The 25,239-nt window shown below is 38.1% G+C and overlaps 1 protein-coding gene and 1 pseudogene across 26 annotated transcripts; one reads left to right on the plus strand and one right to left on the minus strand.

Annotated features, from left to right (window-relative positions):
• Positions 1-325: 325 nt before the first annotated feature.
• On the plus strand, positions 326-1,767 carry LOC148844765 (dehydration-responsive element-binding protein 2F pseudogene; annotated as a pseudogene). Its single transcript, XR_016102385.1, has one exon. The product of XR_016102385.1 is annotated as a dehydration-responsive element-binding protein 2F pseudogene (transcript).
• Positions 1,768-2,890: 1,123 nt separating this feature from the next.
• Positions 2,891-25,160, minus strand: LOC148844766 (DNA-binding protein). 25 transcript variants are annotated; one of them, XR_016102140.1, is made up of 16 exons: positions 25,005-25,160; positions 24,441-24,545; positions 24,274-24,342; positions 23,066-23,155; positions 22,869-22,952; positions 22,122-22,286; positions 20,035-20,222; positions 18,987-19,059; positions 18,371-18,424; positions 7,574-7,831; positions 4,720-4,926; positions 4,503-4,606; positions 4,130-4,274; positions 3,706-3,840; positions 3,290-3,616; positions 2,891-3,215 (listed from the first exon to the last, which is right to left on the minus strand). XR_016102140.1 is itself a non-coding variant. In XM_088954360.1 (15 exons), the coding sequence occupies exons 1-15, from the start codon at positions 25,092-25,094 to the stop codon at positions 3,600-3,602; spliced, it is 1,794 nt and encodes a 597-aa protein (XP_088810486.1). In that variant the 5' UTR covers positions 25,095-25,159; the 3' UTR covers positions 2,891-3,599. The 25 variants fall into 25 exon arrangements, 15 of the variants coding, with proteins under 15 accessions (XP_088810486.1, XP_088810482.1, XP_088810488.1 ...); XR_016102143.1 differs by having other exon boundaries at positions 3,696-3,840; positions 25,005-25,159; XR_016102142.1 differs by having other exon boundaries at positions 24,274-24,338; positions 24,784-25,029.
• Positions 25,161-25,239: the final 79 nt, after the last annotated feature.

Consider the following 25,239-nt stretch of genomic DNA (forward strand, 5'->3'; position numbering starts at 1 on the left):
GTTCTGACTTCTAATTCGCCTAGTTTGAAATAATTCATAAGTCACGTGTAGCAAGAACAGTGAAACGTGAAGAGAGATGTATCGGGAACCACCAGTCCCTACTCTGCCTTTATATAGCTAATTCTACTAGGTGGGACCGGTTAGATGGATCACATCTCAAGACCCTACTTATGTAGCCACATGTCCTCCACAAGGGCCCTTCATAATTTGGCATAAATTTTCTCATTTATGCTTAAAACAAGATGCGCACCATGTCATGTACATGTGGATGATGCACATCAATCACCATATGATCATACAAGATGAAGATGAAAATAAAGATAGCAAATATTTCATTATTCATCATACAACAGCTGGATACATACATACATATATATAACCAAAGTCTCAAGATTTCCAACGCATTCTCCAACGGTTACATGTGCTTGAAAAGGCTTTTTCAGACCGTGACAACAATTAAACCAAACTGCACTCTTACTCACTACATAACCCGCGCCCTTCACACACCATTTTACTCTCCAATCTCCCCCACCTATACTCTCTCTCTCTCTCTCTCTCTCTCTCCAACTCTCTAATCCAAATCCAACATGGAAAGTTGCAGGAAAGGTCCATTGAAGCCATGGAAGAAAGGTCCCACAAGGGGCAAAGGTGGCCCTCAGAACGCGTCTTGTGAGTACCGTGGTGTTAGACAAAGAACTTGGGGCAAATGGGTTGCAGAGATCAGAGAGCCCAAGAAGAGAACCAGACTTTGGTTGGGTTCATTCTCAACAGCCGAAGAGGCTGCCATGGCCTACGACGAAGCTGCAAGGAGGTTGTATGGTCCCGAAGCTTACCTTAACCTACCACACCTTCAACCCAACTCCAGTCCTAATAAACCCAACCAATTTAAATGGTTTCCATCAAAGAATTTCATTTCCATGTTTCCTTCGTGTGACTTACTTAATATAAACGCGCAACACAGTGTTCATGCCATTCATCAAAGGCTACAAGAACTCAAGAGAAATTCTTCTTCTCTTAATCAACTACCACCCTCTTCCTCATCTTCATCTTATTTTGACTCGAATTCTGAATTTTTTATCACAGAAGACAAATGCTACATAGAAAACTCACTAGCTAAGCAAGAAGAGGTCATGCTTTCATCCGAGAAGTTGTTAGGGGGTCGTGAAGAGAAGCCTCAGATTGATCTGCACGAGTTTCTTCAGCAATTGGGTATACTAAAAGAAGGTAGTGGATCAGAAGGTGGCGACACCCTGGGAAGCTTTCCACTGCCGGAATCTTTGCTTGAAGACGATGGGCTAACAGCTTTTGGAGAGCAGACTTTCAATTGGGGTTCACTGGTCGATATACATGGATTAGAGGGTCATCAAGGAGCTGTAAACAGTGGCATACAGGTTGATATACACGAAGAGTTGACCTTCCCCAGTTCTATTTGGAACTTTTGAAGTGCCAGCTAATTTTGGTGTAGTAATTTCTAGTTTTAAGCTTTTGGTGGATAGAATTCATAGGGAGAAAAAGGACAAAAGAAAAGTAATTGGCCAACCTTTATTCTTAGAGTGTGTCAGTTTCTGTTGAATGAAACTAAGACAGGACTAGACTGTCATCGCTAATGGTTCTATACATGTTGGATAGTTGTAAAGATTCAGTCATACCGGTTCTAAGGAAAGCAAGAGACTGATACTGGTTGTAGAGGTTCTAATTTCTTAAGCCCATGGGATTCCAGGCTTAGGAATAGAATCTCCCAGGTTTCAGCTATTATTTTACGTTTCACCGACTCTGACAAGGAGAGATAGTGAGATAGTGTGTTTATGTGTGTGTGTTCAGCGTGCCTGTCTCCCAGTATAATGTCTGACTCAATGCAAGACTGACAGTTTGGAAGGGCTTTCCCGCAAGGGGTTTTAACCGTTCAGTCCACCTCTAGAAATCTAGAGCTCCACTCGAGGGGTGGACTGAATCCTGACCGTAAATTGTTGTCAAATCCATAAACAAGATGCGATTTATAGGAGGGGGGCTATTAATAGACTAAGAGGGGGCTGCAATTCAAACATGAGGGGAATTGTAGTCCACAAATCCCTTCCTGCAATGACTTCTGCCTTTCTGGATGAACGTGGTCAGTAATGTATTGTGGTCAACAAATCCGAACTCCTTTTAGTAGTTCTTCAAAGTGGTGTAGTCAACACAGCTCAATCAAAGCCACCCAAACAAGTTATCAGTCTATTTATTACGTTTTAAGCGCTGCTTTTCCACTTCTAGTAGTACAACAAAAGTGGAAACAGGCAAACAGCTATTAAACTAGGATGAGACCCGGGTACCCAGAGGAGACACCATCTCCTCGGGAGAAAAAAAAAATTAAACTGAAGAACCACAAATCAGATCCGGGTGCTCAGAGTCATGTTGAGTTTTAGGCATCCATTCCTGAAAACGCTTCTTCCATCTCTCTGAGACTGAACACCCAGAAAAAAAAAAAAAAAAGCAACCTTTGGACTCTTACTTTTTGTATGTGCTGGTTTTGTTTGACTCTCGGGTAACAGAGCTTGCACCGAGAACTGAGTAGTTTTTCATTTCGTTTCTCGCTTGTGAATTTAGATTTGCTCCTCATGGATCGCTCCTCACACCATCCTCGCAATACATTGGAGCTGTGCATTGCCCCGTGAATAATACAATACATATACAGTAGTAGATGTTCCCAAAGCACGGCTGAATGTGCTGTGTGGTTGGTGTTAGGAGCAAATCCGGTCTCCTCCCTGTCCCCTTTCCTTGATATAGAATGTTCAAATCTTTAGACAGCCAGCTGGGCGGGAAATGGTCCAAAAGTCAAGTGGGTTGATTAACCTAGCCCTCTAACCAAGAACCATCTCTCATTGAGGATCATAGAAATTATGGCAAAAGTGGAAGACGGAAAAGTGTGTCTGATTGAACAGCTGCTTTGTGCTAAGATAGCAACTTATAGAACAAAGCTAATCCAATTTTTGAGTCGGAAAACAGCCAAACACAAAAAATATGAGCATCAAATAATTAGACAGAGAGCACCAAATTCCTAAACCTTGTAGAATAAGATCTAATCCTGAATATAAATGTAATAACTTAGCATAGTGTCGATCAACAAAGGATCCCAGTTTTGTCATTTTTTATTGGTTGAAGCACTTGAAAAATATTTCCATGAAACTCAGAATGAGACCAACGTTGTTTATATGTTGTGACCCTCTCCTTTTCTTCTCCTGTTCAGAAATGCAGATAATCACCATAAAGTTCTTTCCGGATGCTATGGCAAAATGGAATTCGGCAGGCTCACCTTGGTGTATATCCATGATGAAAACAGAGCCCAATATGTGGAGCTAGTCTGACCAACAACTGACCAAGTGAACATATGAAGGCCTTCCTGAGTAGTAAATAGAATACAAGGTCAGTCTAGTAACATCATCAAGTCATGCGTGGTGCTGGCTCATTCATTCCTGTACTCTGATGCACTCAAATACTCGCCATGCTCCTCAAAATACTCAATCAAACGCTTCAAGAACCCATCACCACACACAGTTTCAGTATCACAGACAAGACAACATTGTCTCCTTGCTCGTGTTACAGCCACATTCATTCGCCTATGGTCACTTAGAAACCCAACCTGCATTTCAAGTGGAAATTCAAGATTTATTGTGGTCATGTGATACTACTTCAATAAAAATTTCAAATCTGGTACCTACATATAACTACCTCTTTCTTTGAGTTTGATCGGACCATGGATATAATAATTGCTTCTTTTTCCCGACCTTGAAAGCCATCAACAGTAGAGATTTCCATCTCCCTTAGCTTATTCTCTTTGCTCCTCAGCATTTTCAACAAGACAACCTATAGGACAACATTGCACAATCCTAGACTAGTTTGCATTAAGAATGAAAGAGGATACACTAATTGGTATGGTGTTGGCATGCATAAACAAGGAAAAACGGTTATTATTTTGAACAAGAGATATTTTAAAATCTATCTGGTTTAAGATTCCTTTCCTTCATAATTTCATGATTACTTGCAAAGATCCTCATTATTATCAAAGATCTTTGCTTATTCTTGTTTTCCTTATCTTAAATCTTCTCAGCAAATAAGATACCAAAAAATAAAGTAAATAAGGTGGGTTTTGAACCTGTGCAGCATAAGGGGTGATAATTCCAATATCAGAAGATCGGACCCCACTCTCAACAAGTCTTTTAGCATGAGCTATAGCAACCTCAGCCTCACCCTCATTCATTGTGCTGTCCTCCTCATCCTTTTTCTCTTCCATGTCACACCTGAAACAAATTGGATCAGACCAAGTGCTCAATTTAACTCAACTATGCCTTGTTCCCACTATATGGGGTCAATTAAACAATCGTGTTGTGCCATTCCAAATTGGATAAAACAAAGTAAAAGAACTTGATAACCACGTACACCTCCTATACATTGTACATGTGTCAGTGAAATCTGGCAGTTACCAAGTAGGATCTAGACCAATATAAGCACATCATCATGCTACCTACCCAGCTATGTCCACAAGAAGAAGTGAGGGTTCTGTTGAAGATGTCCTCTTTACATCCTCAAGATCATAAAGCATATGTGAAGCAACACTTGAATGGGCTCTAATCTGTAAAGAATACAGATCACTACAATTTAAACCATAATGTACTATGTAAACTGATTACTCATAATATAAGATGTAGCATTTGCTGATGAACTAACATATGGACATGCGGGCACCTTACTATCATATAGCTCTTTGGACGACCAATCCATAATAAGTTCATGCATGCGGTACTGAACAGTGAGCATAGATGTGACTTCATCTCCATACAGGTCTGCAAGGCGCTCAAAAAGGGTTCTTCCCAAGCCTTTCCTCTCAGCTTCAACACTCTGTATGGTTGGAGGAAGCTGAAGATGATCTCCTGCAAGTATACATCTTGAACCCTGAAAAGTGCATTTGCTGAACTTTTACCATTTAAGTCTGCACCCCCTGAATAGATACACATCTCATATGCTACTAGACATGTGTCTAATGTATGTTTGTATAACAAATGGCTTCTTCTATTTATCAATTCAAGAAAGCCTTCTCTCAACTATTTTAGACCAGTTACACATTCTTCCTTTTTGTCGATTACAGTCAAGTAAGTTAAAAAAGGAAAAGAAAAGCAAGACATTTTGAAAAGATGTGCTGGCCCACATGCACCAAGGGAATGTGTGGTTAAAGGACTCCCAAACTTCAGAATGAGCAAAATCACAATATAATACTAGCACCACAAACTCAAAGTTGAATGACTCCCCTTAACAGCAATTAATTATCTTTTACTGTTGCTCATAAAGGAAAAAAGAGTTACATGATCTCTAGTACTGACAAGAAAATGTTTAATGGATTTTTGGCAAAATATGTAAAGGTATATACTATTACCAAGATGACATTTGGATTTGGCAATGTCAACAGCAGGAGGATATGAAATACACAGAGTGGGTCTAGCATGCTCCAAATGCAAAGTTAGCATTACAATAGATCCTCTAAGAAGGAGATTCCACCAAACCTTAGCGAAGCACAGAGCATGCATCAAAGAACTACTGCACTAGAAGGGAGTAATTATGTCCAACTGATGGGGCTAGAAGGGCAATGTGACCAAATGATAAAATTATGCAGAGCATCTTCAAAAGAAAAGGCCTAACTGGTGTATGTCCTAACATGCGTTTTGGGAAACTACCTTACACACATGTGGGTAGTCTACCTTACACTTACTAATCTCCTATCCATTTGTATTTTTTGCATTACTTGTTGCAAGTGGATCTCTCCAATAGGTAGCCTATTCCAGCCTTTCTTTTTCTCCCTGCCAAGAAAAAGGGGTAAAATACCATAGCATCTATGGACAACTTGGGAGGAAAGAAATGCAAGAATCTTTAAAGAAAAGAACCAAACTGAGAAAACATTGATGAAGGCTATTATGGTGAGGGTGGGATATTGGGTAAAATCTATGCCTAGCTTTTACTTATTACTCCAAACTCCAATATCACAAGGAGTTGGCAAGTTAATGCTGACTCTTCTACAAGAGTAAAAGTAATCACTCCATGGATGCCTCCTAAACATCCTTTCATCAAGATGAGCTTTGATGGCTGCAGTTCATGTAACCCATGTAACCCAGGGATTGAGGGAATATTTAGGAGCTGCAATAATAGCAGTTGAAGGAAGTTAGGCTGATGTAGAAATAATACAGTGAGAATGGGTCAAACCTTGGAAATATAGGTATCTCATGAATATTATGGTAGAGGATGATTCAAAAGTAGCATTAGGCCGATGTAGAAATAATAGTTAGAAAATTGGCAGCTGAACTGAATGGAAGGTTCCATTGAAACTTAGATGTGCCAATAGTATGGCTTACTTCCTTGGCCAGACAAGTATGAGGACCAACTATTTTTGGGAGCAGTTCCATTGGGGGATTAATTGTAAAACTAGAGGAGTAGGTAAGTAATAAAGCTAATCTACGACAAGTGGTACATGGCACATCATATTTGTACACTGTTCTTAACATATTAATAAAATACCTGATTGTTATTGATAAAGAAAAAAGTACAGTGAGTCATGGTGATTTAATGTCACATAGGAATGTGTAAATCTTGTTTGTATATTTGACCACACTTAAATTTCTATTTTTATTTATAGATAATGTAATTTCTCTTCTTTTTTTTTTTTGAGAAAGGTAACAATTTTTTTTATAATGGGTCTTTTACTTTTCCCTATGGTGAAGACCCAAAATTCAGCAATCAGTGATAGGACAGGGATAGGATTCCAATCATGATTAAAGAGAAGACGTGATCCTAGGTGAAGTTGAATGGAAGAACAGGATTCATGTGATTAACTGCAACTTGTTGAGATTAGGGGTGCAAATGAGCTGAGCCAAGCCAAACTTTGACATGTCTTGGCTTGGCTTGACTAAAAATACTACTAGGTTCTAGTTCAAGTCCGAGTTAGATTCAAACTCTATTTTCCACTTCGAGCTTGGTTCAGTTAAATATTTGATTATTTTGAGTTCAGCTTGAAAGCCCAAAAAGGACTATATTTTTATATTTTATAAATATATATGATATATTAATATTAAAAATCGAGCCAGGCTTGCGAGCTTTCAACCCAATATTTTATTGGTCGAGCTCGAGTTTGAATAACTAATTGAGCTTACCTTGAGATTCGCACTCAATTAGAATCGAACTCGAGCCCGAACTATTAAATTAGAACTCGATACAATTGCACCCCTAGTTGATATGTAGCTATTTCTTCTTTTGGATAATAAAATATGAATTTGCAATGTTAGTGATTGATAGACTTCAATAAACTTCTTCTCCCATCCTCTGACAATGACAGATTTCAACTTACAAGTGTAGAGATAATATGGATTAAAGAATCAGATTCTTTTAAGTTATTCAAAAGAATAGGAAATTAAGGTTACCAAATTTCAATTGTGACAATTCAAACACACCCATTTAGCCATACACAGATATGTTTTTATACATACATAGATACATGAGTATGTGTGCATATGAGTCTACATATATAAAAAGTATACATCCAAAGGAATGCATATACCTTCAGCAATGCCATCCAGCATGCTATCTCTAGTGCCTGGGCAGCTTCATCAATAATCACTAAATCAAATGAAGTGTTCTCAAGATTTCGAGAAAATGCACCAGTCAAAGTTGTCAGTACCACTTCTGAATTTTTTATTACATCTGTGACTGCTAGTTGCTGCCTTTTTTGCTCTTCTTTGGAAAGAGCTTTGAGCTCCCTCCTGATGTCCCTCTTTGTATTTTTATCCTTTGCCTTCAACAGTTTTCCATTCAAAGCCTAATAAAATGAAACAGGAAAAAACATTCAAGCAGAAACTGTGTAAGGAAGACTCTTATGTCTCAATTTTTTAGATGATGATGGTAATAATGTCCAAATGCTATTTTTTATGTGTAAAAATAATCGTTATTACCACACTTGTTTTTCTTTAATTTGATGAATATAAAATATTAGAGATGTGCCCAAATATTCTCTAAAAAATTTTATATTTTTCATTTTTTTTTGTTTTTTCTTTTATTATTTAATTATGTTATCAAGAGTTGACACATTTGACCCAAAAAGTTGAACTGTTGACCTGCCATTTTCATTTTTGGGACCATTTTAAAATTTTCATTGTATTTAGTAGTCGATCAAGACTACAATCTGTCTTGAATTCGAAAAGAAAAAAAAAAGAAGAAGAAAAGAAGAAGAGAGGGAGAAAAGTAGAAGCACACGAAAGGATTTAGAAAAAGAGAGGGTTGATCTTAATGATCTGCCAACCCACTCTTAATATTTATATATGTTGACTAATTGTGAAAGGGCTGAATTGCCCTTATTGCTTACACGGCAAATAAACTAATAATAAAGCTGAAATAACAAGCTGTAACAACAAACTGAAATAACTACCAACACACACTGACATAATTAACAAAACATATGCTATGCTGCCATACAAACACAGTGGGGTCCACATCAGTGTTCTCTACACTCCCCCTCAAGTTGGGAATAGATATTTGTCATTCCCAACTTGCATAGGTCTGCCTCTAATTTCTTCCTTGGAACAGTCTTGGTGAGAAGATCTGCAAGCTGCATGCTGGAGGTGATATACGAGAAGACACACTTCTTGAGACGAAACCCTTTCTCTGACAAAATGTCGGTCGACTTCGATATGCTTAGTTCTGTCATGTTGTACCAGATTATGAGCTATATTAATAGCAGCTTGATTGTCACAATACATCATTGAGGGCTTCTCATAAGCAATACCCAATTCCTCAAATAATGACTTCAGCCATGGATTTCAGCCACACCACTAGCCATGGATCTATATTCAACTTCAACACTAGAACGAGAAACAACACTTTGTTTCTTACTCCTCCAGGAGACAAGGCTACCTCCTACAAGGGCACAATATCCAGAGGTAGACCTTCTGTCATCAACACTCCCAGCCCAATCAGCATCTGTATAGACCTCTATATTCATGTGATCATTATTCTTGAATAATATACCTCTACCTGGACATCTCTTCAAGTATGCTAATATTCTCTCAACTATAAGGAGGTGAGAAGTTCTAGGAGAGTGAATATATTCACTGACAACGTTGACTGCATAACTGATGTCCTGCTGTGTGAGACAAAGATAGAAGAGTTTCCCAACCAACCGTTGGAACATAGCTTTGTCTTCAAGAGGCTCTCCACCCTCTGCACTGATCTTGTGATTCTGTTCAATAGGTGTATCTACAGGCTTAACACCCAACTTTACAATTTCTGCTAATAGATCTAGAATATACTTCCTTTGAGAAATAAAAATCCCATGTTTAGATCTAGCAACCACAATACCCAAGAAGTATCGTAGCTCTCCCAGATCTTTCACCTCAAACTCTTGATGAAGGAGTTGTTTAAGAGACTCAATCTCACTGTTATCATTCCCTGTCACTACAATATTATCCACATATACAGCAAGCAAAGTCAAGGAAGAGTCCACTCTTTTAATGAACAATGTATGATCTGACTGGGCCTGTACATAGCCGAATTTTTCAAGGGCTTGTCTGAATCTATCAAACCAAGCTCTGAGAGACTGCTTTAGTCCATACAAGGCTTTATTCAACCAGAAAACCTTCTTACCTGTCTCTGCATCATAAAATCCAAGAGGTAACTATATGTAGACTTTTTCCTGTAAGTATCCATTGAGGAAGGCATTTTAACATCCATCTGGAACAAGGACCAAGAATAACTGGCTGCAAGGGATAGCAGAACTCGAATAGTGGTCATCTTTGCTACTGGAGAAAAAGTCTCCAAGTAGTCTATACCATAAGTCTGAGTAAAGCCCTTTGCAACTAACCGGGCCTTATACCTTTCAATGGAACCATCAACATTAGGTTTCAAAGTAAATACCCATCTACATCCAACCGGTTTCTTTCCTTTAGGCTGGTCAACTAGCTCCCAAGTATTATTCCTCAGAAGGGCATCCATTTCAACCTTCATTGCATCTTTCCACTTAGGAACTGACAAGGCTTCCTGCACTGTTATGGGAATAGGAATATCAGCAATGGATGTGAGAAAGGACCTGTAAGAGGGGGACAGGTGATCATAGGACAGAAACTGGGAAATGCAGTGAGCTATGGATGTGGTGCAACGCTGTTTGCCTTTACAGACTGCAATGGGGAGGTCAAGGTCATCCAAAGGAGGTAAAGTAGCAACAGTGGGAGGTATCTCAGGGGAACCTAGATCTGATAAAGGGACTATGGTACCTGGATCTGGATCCGCAGAAGGAACTGAGGCTGGCCTGGACTGTTGATGACCGAAATCAACCTGCCTCCGCCGCCTGTGATAGACCCTCAAATCCTGACACCTCTGACAACCCTCCCCATTACATCCCTCATCACTCAATGGAACAGGTAAAGGAACTTCTGATGAGTTAACCCCACTCTCACTACTCTCCCCTTGAGGAGAAACCCTAGGGTAATAGGGTACCTCCTCAAAGAAAGTAACATCCATCGAGACAAATCTCCTCCCGGAAGTATGTTCATAGCAGCAATAACCCTTTTGAGTTTGTGCATAACCAAGAAAAATGCATTTGGAGGCCTTAGGATCAAATTTGGAACGATGAGGTCCAAAAATCTGAACAAAGCAAGTGCAACCAAAGTTTTTAAGGGGAACAATAAATAATTCTTTATCGGGGTATAGAATGGTAAAGGGAGGCTTCATGTCAAGAACCCATGAAGGAACTCGATTAATGAGATACACTGCTGTAAGAATAGCATCACCCTAGAAACGAATAGGCATATTGAAGTTAAACATAATGCTTCTAGCCACCTCCAATATGTGCCTATTCTTCCTCTCAGCAACCCCATTCTACTGTGGTGTATAAGGACAAGTACTCTTGTGAATAATCCCATGATCAAGCAGATAGGAGGCCAATGGCTTCGTAAAGTATTCTTTCGCGTTATCGGATCTGAAGATTTTGATTTTGACCCCAAACTGGGTTAAAATCATCTGATGAAATATCTGGGTTAGAGCAGGAACCTCATCTCAAGAACGCATAAGGTAAACCCAAGAAAAACAGGTATAGTCATCAACAAACAACAAGAAATATCTGTACCCCCCCCCCTAGAAGGGATGTGATACAGGTCCCAAACATCGATGTGCACAACATCAAAAGAATTACTACTTCTTTTATTACTCAAGGAATAAGATGCTCTACAATGCTTTGCAAGCTCAAAACTCTCACATCTCAAATTTGACATTTGAACAGGCTCAAACAAATTTGGAAACAAACTCTTCAAAGATCGAAAGGATAAATAACCTAACCGATCATGCCAAAGCATAACTTGACTAACAGACTAAGAAACAAGACTCCCTATCTTCATGATCTTCCCAATGAGAACTCTCTCCAAGTAAGTAGATCCCATTCGTCTCACGGCCAGTCCCAATCACCTTCCTTGTCTCCAAGTTCTGAAAAATACATCGATCAGGGAAAAAAGTTACTGAACAATTCTGATGTTTTGTAATACTACTAACTGAAAGAAAGTTAGTATCAAGCTTAGGAACATGCAGAACTAAAGATAAGGAAATAGTATTAGACAACTTGATGTCTCCTTGCCAGAAATGGGAACAAGGGAACCATCAGCAATGGACACTTTATCTCTACCAGAAGATAAGTGATAGGTAGTGAACAGTGATGGCAAGCTAGTCATATGGTCAGATGCACCTGAGTCTATTACGCAACAATGTTCAGTGTTACCTGGAGTTGAAGCATGGTAAGCTAAGGCCCGAGTACCTGAATGAGCAAAGGCTGATGTGGAAGGAACTGATGATGACTGAGATGATTGAGCTGAATTCCCAACTTCCTTTTCCAACTGTGTTAGGGCAGCCTCAACAACAGCTAAGGTGTCTAGAGGCGTGCCTTTTGTGCCCGATGAGGATGCAGAATCGGTATTAACAACCATATGGGCATTACCCCTTTTGTTCCTCAGTTTTGCTGGGACTAGATGAGGGTGCAGCTTCCAACATGTATCTTTAGTTTGCTTAGGTTTCTTGCAATGTTCACACACTAGATCCCGCTTATCTTCTTTATATCCCTCTCCGTATCACCCCCAGACTTAGGTTTAACTGCTGCCAAGGCTGGTGGGAAGGATTGTGATAGGCCCCCAGTTAACTTTATGTATGCTAGGAGAAAGAAAAGGCAACATAAGGGGGAGATGATTAGACATGGGGCATTTATGGAGGAGGTCAGAAGGGAATAGGAAGAGTCTTGGGGCATTTATAGCTATGTCAGTTATGAAAAAAGAAGAGTTTTTGGGCATTTATAACTAGGCCAGCTAGACATTTATAAAGGGAGTCAGCTATGCTATCATAAGGGTATAAGAAGGGGCTTTTGGGGATGGGGGTGGCATGATTTTCTTTGAGTAAAGAATATTGTGAGTATTTGGGAGAGCCGGCGGTCTCTCGAAGAACTGACCAACTGTTAATGTTTTCTGCTGAATGAATACTAGTTTCTTTTGTTGATGTTCGAGTGTGTGAACGCTGCTATAAGTCTGTGAACTGCGTGTCAAATTTCTAGGTCATATCAGTGGTATCAGAGCCCGTCTTTCCTTGGCCATGGTGACAGCTAAGGAAGTGGCATCGTAGGTGGAGGGTTTCGAAGAACACCTGTCTTCTCTGCATTCTGGATTTCGTTTGGAGATGGATGGCTTACGCAATGAGTTTCAGCGACTCGATCCAGATAAGGTAGCTGTTGGACTTTCGAAGATCTCGTCCCTAGAGAACTCTGTACAATCTCTGGAAAGAGGCATTCAAGATCTGGTGAGACGTTTTGATTTGTTGCTTCAGCAACATGCCTATTCAGCTCATTTGTCTACTACTGACATTGCTCCTCCTTTAGTCGCATCGAGTCGTGCGGCTGACAAAGGGAAGAGTGCAGCTTTCCCAACGTCTTCTTCAATGTCAGTCCCGGAACATACTTTTGATTCACTTCCTCGGAAGTTGGAGTTACCTATCTTTGATGGGGAAATCCTAATGGCTGGTTTTTTCGCGCGGAGCGCTATTTTGAGATTAATGGCTTGCTTCCGGCAGAGCATCTGCAAACTGCAGTTGTCTGTTTAGAGGGCGATGCATTGGCATGGTATTACTGGGAAGATGGTCGGCGACCTTTTCGTGGTTGGACAGAATTCAAAGAGCTCCTCCTTGAACGTTTTCGATCGACTCAAGAGGGTAATTTACAGGAGCAGCTCTTCTCATTACATCGGTCTTCTACTGTTAAGGAATATCGTCGCCAATTCGAGGTGCTCTCTGCTCCCTTACGAGACCTGCCAGTAATCAGTCCAAATAAGAGCAAGTGTTTTGGGCTAATAGAAAACTCTAGTTATTGGGATGAATCAGAGTCCCGATGTAGGGATTATAATGGGCACTTGGCAGCACTGACATCAACCAAGGAACTAAGTTTTGCTAGAAAACTCTGCACTAATACAACAAGAGGCTGTTGGGTTGGAGGAAGAGGCTTCAATTCTACAAGTGGTTTTAGTTGGAAGTGGTCTGACAATGCAACCCATTGGAATGAGTCCATCTCCCTTGGGGCACCATTTCACTCCAATTGCTCCAATTCATCATGCAATGGCATTAATCTAATCAATACCTGTACATCGGTGACTAATGGCCAGCCAACCCTTGTGGGTGAGAGATGCAACAACTCTCATGAGTTCATCTGTATGCTTGATATAGAGAACAAATGCTACCACCTACGCCGCCACAAGGAGTATCTTATCATCCTTGCAACTGTTAGTGGGATGATCCTTTGCACAACTTTGGCTGTTGTAGTTTGGTTGCTTGCATACAAGAGGAGCAAGAGGCGCAAAAGGTCTCACAAAGCATCTAATCCATCAACATCTGCATTAGTTACCCCATCAGGGAAAGTCTTCAGCAATGAGGAACTGAGGCCAATTACAAAGAATTTCAGTGAAGGTAACCGTCTTGTTGGAAATGCCAAGACTGGTGGCACATATAGTGGGTTTTTTCCTGATGGAACAAGGATAGCAGCCAAGAGATTGAAGAGATCTAGCTTTCAAAGAAAGAAGGAATTTCATTCAGAGACTGGAAGAGTTGCAAAGCTCCGTTATCCTGCTGCCGTGCGCGGTGTGCGTCCATCCACTATGCCTGGAGTTACAGGTTGGAAGTGCTTATTCATTGGCAGGACCTGCCTGATTTTGAAGATTCTTGGGAGCCTTTTGACTTACTTCGAGACCAATTTCCTCATTTTAACCTTGAGGACAAGGTTAGACTTTGGGTGGCGGGTAATGACAGGCCCCTAGTTAACCTTACGTATGCTAGGAGAAAGAAAAGGCAGCATAAGGGGAAGATGATTAGACATGGGGCGTTTATGGAGGAGGTCAGAAGGGAATAGGAAGAGTCTTGGGGAATTTATAGCTATGTCAGTTATGAAAAAAGAAGAGTTTTTGGGCATTTATAACTAGGCTAGCTGGGCATTTATAGAGGGAGAGCCAGCGGTCTCTCGAAGAACCGACCAATTGTTAATGTTTTCTGTAGTAAGTCTATGAACCGCATGTCAAATTTCTGGGTCATATCAGACTGATGTTGCATCATAACCTTTCTCCTAGTCTCTTCACTATGCACCAAGGAGTAGGCTTGAGATAAGGTCACACTGTCCCTTGTTAGTATTTTTTGTCTCACAATATCATAGTCAGGATTCAGACCAGCTAGGAATTCAAAAACCCTATTAGTTTCAACTTGCTTTCTATGAGTCTGTGCATCCTTCTGACTTTCCCACTCAAGTGTTTCTAGGTGCTCAATTTCATGCCACAAAGATTTCAAAGTAGAAAAGTAAACCGAGACTGGTTTCTCTCCTTGCTTAAGGTTATTAGCCTCACACTTCAATTCATAGGCCCTAGCAACATTAAGGGGTTGGGAGTAAGTCTCTTTCATGACATCCTAGATTTCCTTGGCTGTTTTTGCCCACAAATAGTTCCGACTGATATGTGGTTGCATAGAGTTGCATAGCCATGTCATAACCAAATAGTTCTCCTGAACCCATTTGGTATACGCTTGGTCCTCCTTAGTTGGTTCTTTCACATCTCCCAACAAGTAGCTGAATTTTCCTCTACCCCCAATGGCCATCATGGCTGATTGGGCCCATTCTAAGTAGTTGGATCCATCAAACTTCACAGTTGTAATCTGAAGGGCATTCTCAGGCATGTTACCAGAATTGCTAGTCCCAAAAACACCTTCCCCCTGATTCTTGAACTCAATTCTTGGTCAAGAATTAACAATAAAAAACTTTTGAAGCTACTGTAATAGAAAATAGCACCTAAACAACTGATAACAATCGGCCTAGGTCTTCCAAAGAATAAGGAAAACAGAATTTTGTATGAAACCAATTCAAAATCTGATCTGAAACCAACAACAGTTCTGAATTTTTAGGGTTTTCTCTCAAAACCCTAGAAAGAAAAAAATGTTTTCCAGCCGCACCTCTCAGAATAGACCAAGATGATTCTTTCAAGGTTATTCTCAAGCAAAAAACTTACTTTATGAAAGAAAATCTCTGGCTACCACCTTCTGTCTGATGCAGAACCCTAATCTTGGGGATCCGAAGCCTTTTCTAATTCTTCATGACTACTGGAACTCTCCCAGCCTTCTACAATCTTCTTAGTAGCAGTCGCACACTACCAGTAGCCTCCAAGAATCAGCCGATCCTCCTTCTTTGTTGAAAAACTTCTAAACTTAGGAAATTCTCATGTAGTCAATCTAATTGGACAAACATAAGACCTCCTTCTCTGCAACCAGTTTTAGGTTTTGAACAGAAATTCTGATTGCCACCTTCAATCTTGATAAATAAACTGATCACCGACTCTTTATCTTCCTCTGATTCTTCCTGATTATCAAGAACACAATCCACTCTATGGAAGCTGCTACAGTCTCTGGTAACCTCCAAGAATCAGCCGAAAAGGGATCCTCTTAATCTTCCAGCCCTAGGCAACTCTCATGTGATTGGCTGGATTAGACTCACATGAGAAACCCTAATCCTTGCTCTGATACCAAGTAGTCGATCAAGACTACAATCCGTCTTGAATTCAAAAAGAAAAAGAAAAGAAGAAGAGAGGGAGAAAAGTAGAAGCACACGAAATGATTTAGAAAAAGAGAGGGTTGATCTTAATGATCTGCCGACCCACTCTTAATATTTATATATTTTGACTAATTGTAAAAGGGCTGAGTTGCCCTTATTGCTTACATGGCAAATAAACTAATAATAAAGCTGAAATAACAAGCCGTAACAACAAAATGAAATAACTACCAATAACTACCAACTAGCACCAACATAATTAACAAAACATATGCTATGCTGCCATACGAACACAGTGGGGACCACAGCAGTGGGGTCCACATCAGTGTTCTCTATATATTTCTATCATCAATAAAATACACTCGTTCATGTAGCCAACCCCATATATAGTTAGGATAGAGCATAGACGATGATGATGATGATTCCCATCATCAATAAAAACAATTCTTCTTTATCATGCACATTTTTCTTTAATATGATTAATATGAAATATTAGATATGTGCTCAATTTTTTTTATTTTTTGTAAATTTTTGTATTTATTTCCATTTAAAAAATATTATTTAACTTTGACACCATGTATTGACCCGTTTGACCCAAATGGTTGGATTAACATAATTTGTTATATTGTATATTGAGTGATGTAGCACACTAGCACATATTAACATCTACAAATGTTTGATGTTTCTTAACATTTGGCATGTAGAGAAAGCAATCCATATTTAAGAGTTAGTTCAACTCATAAAATAAAAGAAAGAAAGAAAACAAGTATACAAGCCCGTGCCCATGTATCTACATTGCACCCAAGTGCATACAATCTTTGGCATATAACCAAGTAAGATAGCTTTGGGGTTCCAACTTCAAATAAACAATTCAAGCTTCATGGGAAGAAATAAATATACACAAAATCTAGATAAGATTTCCCAAATTAACTTTGCTACACTAGTTTACTAATTACTTATTTATTGTTACTAAACCGCAGACCCAGAATGCCATCTTGAATTATAGTCCACAAGTTACCAACTTGACTTAAAACTATCATTGTAGGACAGGAGGTTGAGATGAATAGGACTTACTAGGTGAAAATCTAGTAGAACATGGAAGCAATGCAGAAGATGTTTTTGCCATATCAAGTGCAGAAGCTAAATGTAGGGCAAGTGGCAGATATTTGATATAGCTGACAATTCATGTAGGAAATGGGTTTTGTGGTTAACAAGCCAATGAAGATGTACGATGATAAATCATTAATAATGCTACTAATGATTTATTGGAAAACAAACCAATGAAGATGTACGATAATAAATTATTAATCATCATCATCCATGCCTTATCCCAACTATATGGGGTTGACTACATGAATCCTGTTTCACCAATCTGTTCTATTTAAAGCCATATCCACTGTTAAATTATTAGTGCTTAAATCATTTCTTACTACTTCTACTCGTGCCCTTTTTGATCTACCCCAAGATCTTCTAGCCCCTTCAATGTGTAAGGTCACTTCTTCTAACTGCTGCAATTGGTGGCCTTCTATGCATTTGCCCAAACCATCTTAGTCTACTCTCTCTGATTTATCACCTATTAGAGATACCCTGGTTCCTACAAATAACTTCATTCCTAATCCTATCATTTCTAGTTTTCCACTCATTCATCTTAGCATCCGCATTCCTGCCACATTCATTTTCTAGAAATGTTGTTTCTTGACTGCCCAACAATCTGCTCCATACAACATAACTGGCCTTACAACTGTTTTATAGAATTTTCCTTTTAAGCAAAGTAATATTAACCTATCACATAAAAGTCCAGATGCACCCTCCATTTTGCCCATCCTGCTCTAAATCTTTGGGTGACATCCTCCGCAATCTTTCCCTTGTTATGAATTATTGAACCAAGGTACCAGAAATGGTCACATTGAGTTATCTCTTGATCTTCAATCTTAAGCATATCTTGATTTACAGTCCTATTATTACTAAATTTACATGTCATATACTATGTTTAGTCCTACTTATTTTAAAACCTCTTGTTTCTAAGGCATTTGTCCATAAGCTTGACTTTGTATTTAATCCTTGCAGTATCATATCCAAAAGAAAATGTCTGAATGCCTAAAACTGCAGCTCTGATGTGTCTCAACTGACAGAGCAATAAACCATTCAGTTCAGCCACTTTGGCTGTCATTGAATAACCCTAAAACAAGCTTGTCAGTGTTAGCAAGTTTGGCTTCAATTAAAAATAACTCAAGTATATCAAATTCCAAGGTTCAGTTCTGAACTTTTTACCTTCATTTCCTTGCGGATGTCATTTGCCAGAGCACTATTGTCCCCTCGTAAAACCTAAAAGGTCAACTAAAAAGCTAAGTACAAATAAATGTCAAAGAAAGGCATAACGAAAAGCCATTTGGACGAATTAGCATTAATGAGGATGAGAATCAGTGACCAGTTATATTTAAAACAAAGCCTTACATGTGGAGAACCAAACAAAACCTATATCTGCAAGGTCAATGCAAGGAGACATGCATCATGCATACTCAGATGTTGTAAAGCCTTATAGACAAGACAATAAGGATGTGAAGAAACTGGAACAGAAACTAAATAAATCCAATTTAAAAATAAAACAAGTGTATTGGAAAGCAATTTTGAGCATCTAAAATATGTCATACACAAATGTATATATACATGGTACACCCCTTTTCCCAAAAGTATGCATAGACAACACACACACACACACACACAGAGCACAAGAAAATACATATACACATTTTTATTAATTAGGTGGTCAAGTGGAATTTATATTAAAAATAAAAGATGTAAATGAAAACCATGAGTACAGAATAGAATGTGCATGTGGATAGTGTTTGAGTGTTTCAACGGTATTCATAAATTGTAGGCATTATACCTGTGCATCAAGTGCACTCTCCAATACTTGAGGTAACAAACGTGCAGGATGCCCCAACCTCACCAACTTTACCCTAAGAAGGAAATGGGTCGAGCATATTAGTAATACATCTTAAGGTTTACAGCTCAATGTAACAAACACCACAGGTTTCAAAGAACGTTTACATAAAGACATGAATTGCATAAGATAAATCTACTCGTCCATTTGGTGATGATGAGTGGAGCCAAGAAAACCAAATGGAAGCATCCTTGCTCAGAATTTATTCAGCAAGCAACAGTTAGGAGGACCATGGTGCACTACTGCCTGAAAATACTTTCTTCGGTGAAGGAATACCTTCCACATATACAAAACGATAGCTAAAATTATGCAGGTTGAACTAAAAAAAGGCAATTACCCAATGTTGGTCCCAGTTGTTTGGTGTCTTGGGAGGGGTGGACCAGATGTGGATCAAACCTTTAGCAATTTTTAGCACCAAACGCATGTTCTCATGCTTGTCAGCCCGAGATTCTACCATCAACCAAGAAATGGTCATGCAGGTTGAACTAGAATCTATTACTTTAAAAGCCATTAACATTCTGTAAAAGAAAAAAAAAAAAAAAAAAGAAGCATGATGCAGGCAGTACTTGATGAAGTATGCCAGAACCACAAAATAGATTTAAAAATGCAGGTTAAACTAGAATTTATTGCTTTTAACAACCAATGCCATTCTGAAAAAGAACGAAGAAAAAAGGCATGGCATGGGCAAGATCTGATGAAAGTGTGGCAGAAACCAAAAGAAAACAGATTAAAAACAAAAAATAAAAAATGAAAGTAAACAAGCAACATATTCCCTAAATGCCCAAAAAAGCCTTTGCCAGAATTAAGGTCAGTAAAAGAAAACAATGCAGCAAGCTACAAAATAAGTATCATAAATTCCTAGCACACATTTCTTAACTAGAGGATAAACTCCAAGGAATGGAAGAAATTTTTGACATAGTTAAAACCCATGATTTTTTTTTTTTATTGGCAGCAGAAAATTTATTGATAAAATAGTTAAAACCCATGATACCTATGAGGAAAAAGCCGTTCAACAATGTTGTCAACAGCAATATTAGAAGCAGCACAGGCAAGAATCTTTGATCCACGTTTCACTTCTTGCAAGATAATTTCCACGATGGTTGTTGTCTTTCCAGTTCCTGGAGGCCCATGAAGTAGAAATACATTCCTGGAGGAGAGGGCCTTTGAGATTGCTTCTTTCTGGAAAAATTAGAATGAATCCAGTTTACATGAGATAAATAGAATAAAAGGGCAAAAAAACTAGTTTATAGTCCTCATCTTCATAAAATTTTCTCCCTTTGGCTATTTTTTTCCTTCTTTTTTTTTGACAAGTACTTTGGCTATCTTTTTCTGGAAGTAAGAAAGCTCAAATTTTCTTGTCTTGCAATTTATTGGAGCTGATAGAAAGAGATGAATAGAACTTTTGAAGGAAAAATGAGAGATGACAGAAGAAGAGTGGCTGGTATTGGCCATCTTTTTCGTGGACTGTTTGGTGGCAAACCCTGAATTTAAAAATATGAATAGAGCTTTTTTGGGTCTAATCTTCGGTCAGCTCAAGACGCTATCGTACATGATGCTTAGATTCTTGTTTCTTTTGAATTGTCTCCTCCAGGAAATTTCTTTTGTTGTTTTAAGGCCTTCACAGCAATATCTTCATGTAATTTCTTCTTCTCTCTTCAATGATATTTCTTATTTTACTTTGCTATCAAAGGGTAGGAAAAGTACACCCTCAATTTTGACAATGCTCTTTAGGCAATCTGGGCCACCTACCATTGGAGTACTGAAAAATATTGAGGGAGAAATTCTATTAAAGTTCTCTGGCCCTATTGGCATAGGAGACTCGATCTGTCTGAAATTCTCTCTTTTTTTTTATCAATAACAGTATCTGAAATTATCTCTTACTCATGGCCTTAGACTTTTACAAGCTTTCGGTTCAGGTAATAGAAGGGATTCTCAGAAGGTGATCAGATGGATAATAGAGGGCTACCCTTGACATCTAACTTACATTATTAGAGGATAACATAGTTTTGCCTTTCATAATAATCAGCTTCTTCCATTGCGTTCTTGGACCAACTACTTCAGAGAATGGCATGGCTAGGGTTGGATTATTTGAGTTATAAGGAAGGAGGTATGGAGGATGACTACCCTAAACTAGTGTGCAGGTAATTTTCTGGCATGGTGACTTAGATGTTTCTGAATTGATTCCACTGTTACACCTTTGTAAGACTATCAATGATAACTGTGTTGTTAGCCTCTCTCACCATCTTTTATCTTTAATGAAATTTCTATATTGTGAATAAAACAGAAAAGTTATGAACAGCGACCACACCAAAAGCATCAAATTCCAAATTTTAGCCAAGATAATTATGGGAAGAACTTGTTGTGTTAGTTCCATATTCCTTGAAAAATTTGCCAAGGTTAAGCCAGATAAAATTATAAGCAAAATGGGCTCCCACTGAAGTTAATGTATATGAATAAATATCTCTATTTTCCTATGATTGCTTTGAAAATAAACAAAAAACCCTTTCTTAAAACATATTCATGATGTAATGGTACTTGGTACCATTCAGGATTTCTAGTCAGTTGAATGAGAAAAAGAATTATTCAAGCAGGATATATGAAATGATAGTACTGCTCAAGGTTCGATAAGTAATTCATAGGGGTGATACACTTGGAAAATTTATAAAAATAAAAAAAATAAAAAACTATTTTTTGAAAACTGAGGGAGGGCATCTCTAGGAAAGGTCTTACCCTTCAAAAGTGGTCAAATGTCCAAATTCTCAAGATTTAGTATATCAATGACCCTAAAAATGATACAATATGCCTGATATGCCCCATATCATATTCATATCGGTACTTTGAACCTTGGTTATACAGCTAAGAAAATTTCCATATGCAAAATAGAATCTTCTCAATGTTTAACACTATCCCAATATGGAATGTAAGAGTTATTCATATTGAGAGCTTTTCACTGTAATAAATGAAACACGCTTGCATGAACTTTGAGTAGAATAAGTGTAACTATAAACAGAGTGCCTAAATTACAGGAGTAGAATATTAAAAGTAAAATAAATCAAGGACAGACAAGGTCTTAAAAACCTGTGAGTGATCAAGTCTGGAGTTAAATGGAGTAAAAGAGACATCCTTCTTTGAGAATGCAAGTTGTTTCTCGCCAAACAATACAGGGACCAAGTCAGCAGCAGGTCCCTTTTGCACACCTTTGCTCAGTTGTATCAAGGCATCCTTCATTCTCCGGTATGTCACCTACATAATCAATTTAATTTCTCAGCATTCTTTTGTAAGTATGAAGTGTGAAACTCACTAGAAAACAGTGTTGGTTGAAATTCCCTAGAATAATTCCTTTTTAATTATTTTAAGGGCATTTTAGAAAATCAAATAAAGCTTCACATTCTCGAGAAGAATGTTAAGGATCTAACATACAAACAGATTTCTATGATATGACAAGACATGTTGTTTGTTCATTTTCAAAATAAGAGAAAATCAAAGGGTATCCAATTCCCTCCTGGACTTATTTCTGTAAAGTCTCAAACATATATAAAAAGGAGGAAAACCACACCATCATAGTATCATCAATCAATCAACATTACTTGAATTTGTGAATAACCTTATCCTACAAAATGAACTTTTCAAACCAAAAAAAAAAAATATATATATATATATATATATATATATATATATATATATATGTAAACCATACCACAATGTACATCCTAAGAAAAAATGAACTTGCACTCTAGTTCAAGAAAAACACAATCATAATACTAACATCAAGTTACTTGAAACAAAATAATTGAATGATTTGGAAACTTGTAGCGGAACATATACCTCATTTGCAACCTTTTCAAGACGGAGAGGACTGTTTAGTCCCTCTTCTGGTATATCATCAAAAGCAACAGTGATTGAAGAATCCTGTTTAATGTGACAAGTTAACAATCCAAGTGAGGAACAGGTACAGAGATAAATGGGAATAAATTGTACCAAGTAATGCAATTATTTATCAATTAATTTAAAAGTGAGAATACCTTTAGTCGATAGACTACACCCTGTCCAAGGGAAGAAGATCCTAAATCAGCTTTGTTTGGCTTTAAAATAACCACATCATGAGTCCCGAACTGAAACACAAAAAGAGAAACCCTAATATTCAGAACCCGTCTATAAGAAAAACATGAAGAAATGTGTTAATCAATTAATAAATTTGGAAGCTATGTGGCATCTCAGTTTGATTTTTGAACACATAATCCACCACTTAGGGGCCTTGAATATTTCATTATTTAATTATATTATCCAGTAAAAAACAAAGCAATAAGTAATTCAGTTCAGCAGTGTCAGCTGTTATCAAACCGCCCCTCACAATGAAGCCATTACCAGAACAAAATAGAAAGGAAAAATTAATAAAATTTATCTATTTAAATTCTAAAGTTCAGTCATTCTAAATCCAATTGATGTTATTTAATGATAAAGTTTGAACTTGAATGTAATGAGAAATTAATGAAATCATTTTTTTGATATGCAGCTCCTAAGCACTCCATAAATGAATCATCTATACATTTTTCATAGTTTCATAGTACCACATAAATGAATCATCACTTTGTTCCAGGCAGCTTTTAAACACCACATCAACCGCAACCCTTTAACACCCCTGGAATAAAGCAGATCAAAGAAGAAGATAAAGAAAAAGAAAATGATGGAGACACATGAGGGGAAAAAAACAAAACTAGAAATTAGGATTTCTTCTTGCTAGATCATCAATGTCTCAACTCTGATGTGATTTGGAATTATTTTCTTTCTTTTTCTTCTTTTAGCATATTTCAGTTTCTTTTCATCTCAGTTTGAATAGATTTCAAATAAAAAAGAAGTAGAAAGTTTAACAGCTCCCTCAAAAAGGACCATTACCCAATGTTGGTCCTGGCTATCCAGAGCCTTGGGAAGGATGGACTGGATATGGACCTAACCTTTGGCATTTTCTTGCACAAATTGGCTACTCTCAGACTTGAACCTGCATTCTCGCTCTCGTCAGTCCAAGGTTTTATCATCATACCCAAGCAATAGCCCCTAAAATCTGTCAACTGAAGCACAACTGCTTCTCTCTCTCTCTCTCTCTCTCTCTCTCTCTCTCTCTCTCTCTCTCTCTCTCTCTCTCTCTCTCTATCTATCTATCTATCTATCTATCTATCTATCTCTCTATCTATCTAGTAAACGAATTGAACACACACACAGGACAACGAGTTACCTTGTGAGCAGGAAGAACATCTCCCTTATTAGATTGGAACTCTAGAAGCGTTTTACCCATTAGCCCTGTCTGATGGAAAGTGACAAACAAAAAGGGAAACTATCAATTCAATTCGGGAGCTAAAGCTTGAAAAGTGAAATTAAACTAAAACTCTCTAATGGAACAACCTGAGCATCTACGCATTTTAGATTGAGAATGGTGGAGCCCCTCTTTTGAGCAGTATCCAGGGTCCTCGATGAGCCTGAGGTGATAGAGGCGGATATCTCGGCCTCCTAGCAACCATCAAAGAACATTGAAGAGTATATTTCAGCTTATTCCAAAATCCAAATATTAAATCAACCAAAATGAATGTCTAGAGAAAATTAAAAAAAAAAAAAAAAAGAAAAGAAAAGACAATATTCCCATTCTTTTTCATGATTGATTTATTGAGACTACTAATTGCTAACACCGAACAGATTCTGATACCAATGCTCAACCAGGGTGAGTGGTCGAATTGTAAATAATAAATACCTGGCATTATTTGATTCATACAGAAATATGCAAGAGAAGCAGAGAAACATATCCTCCAACTGTTTCGAAACTTGAAGTACCCGAGTTATTTAATGAACTCAAAGGGAGGAAAAATAGTTTTTTTTTTCGTTGTTGAAAAGGTTATATGCCTTTGGAATAAGCAAAAGATATCGCACAGGAGAGAGAGAGAGAGAGAGAGAGAGAGAGAGAGAGAGAGAGACCTTTTCCATATCGATTAAGGGAGCCATGATCGAGACGAATTGTTGCAAAGAAATAGCAGAAGATTTCTTGGATGCCTTCCCTCGCTCCATGGCTAGTGGCTAGTGTTCAACAAATGGAGGCTAACTACAACGTCAGTAAGCGGCTGGATATTTCAAGTTTCGATCGTCTAATTTCATTTATTTTTTTTTTCAACCAAAAAAGAAAGAAAAAATAGGGTAAATTACAGACAAGTAC

This window comes from Nelumbo lutea, chromosome 7 (assembly GCF_056320005.1).
Source record: "Nelumbo lutea isolate HS-2025 chromosome 7, American lotus-T2T, whole genome shotgun sequence".
Classification (NCBI taxonomy): Eukaryota; Viridiplantae; Streptophyta; class Magnoliopsida; order Proteales; family Nelumbonaceae; genus Nelumbo; species Nelumbo lutea.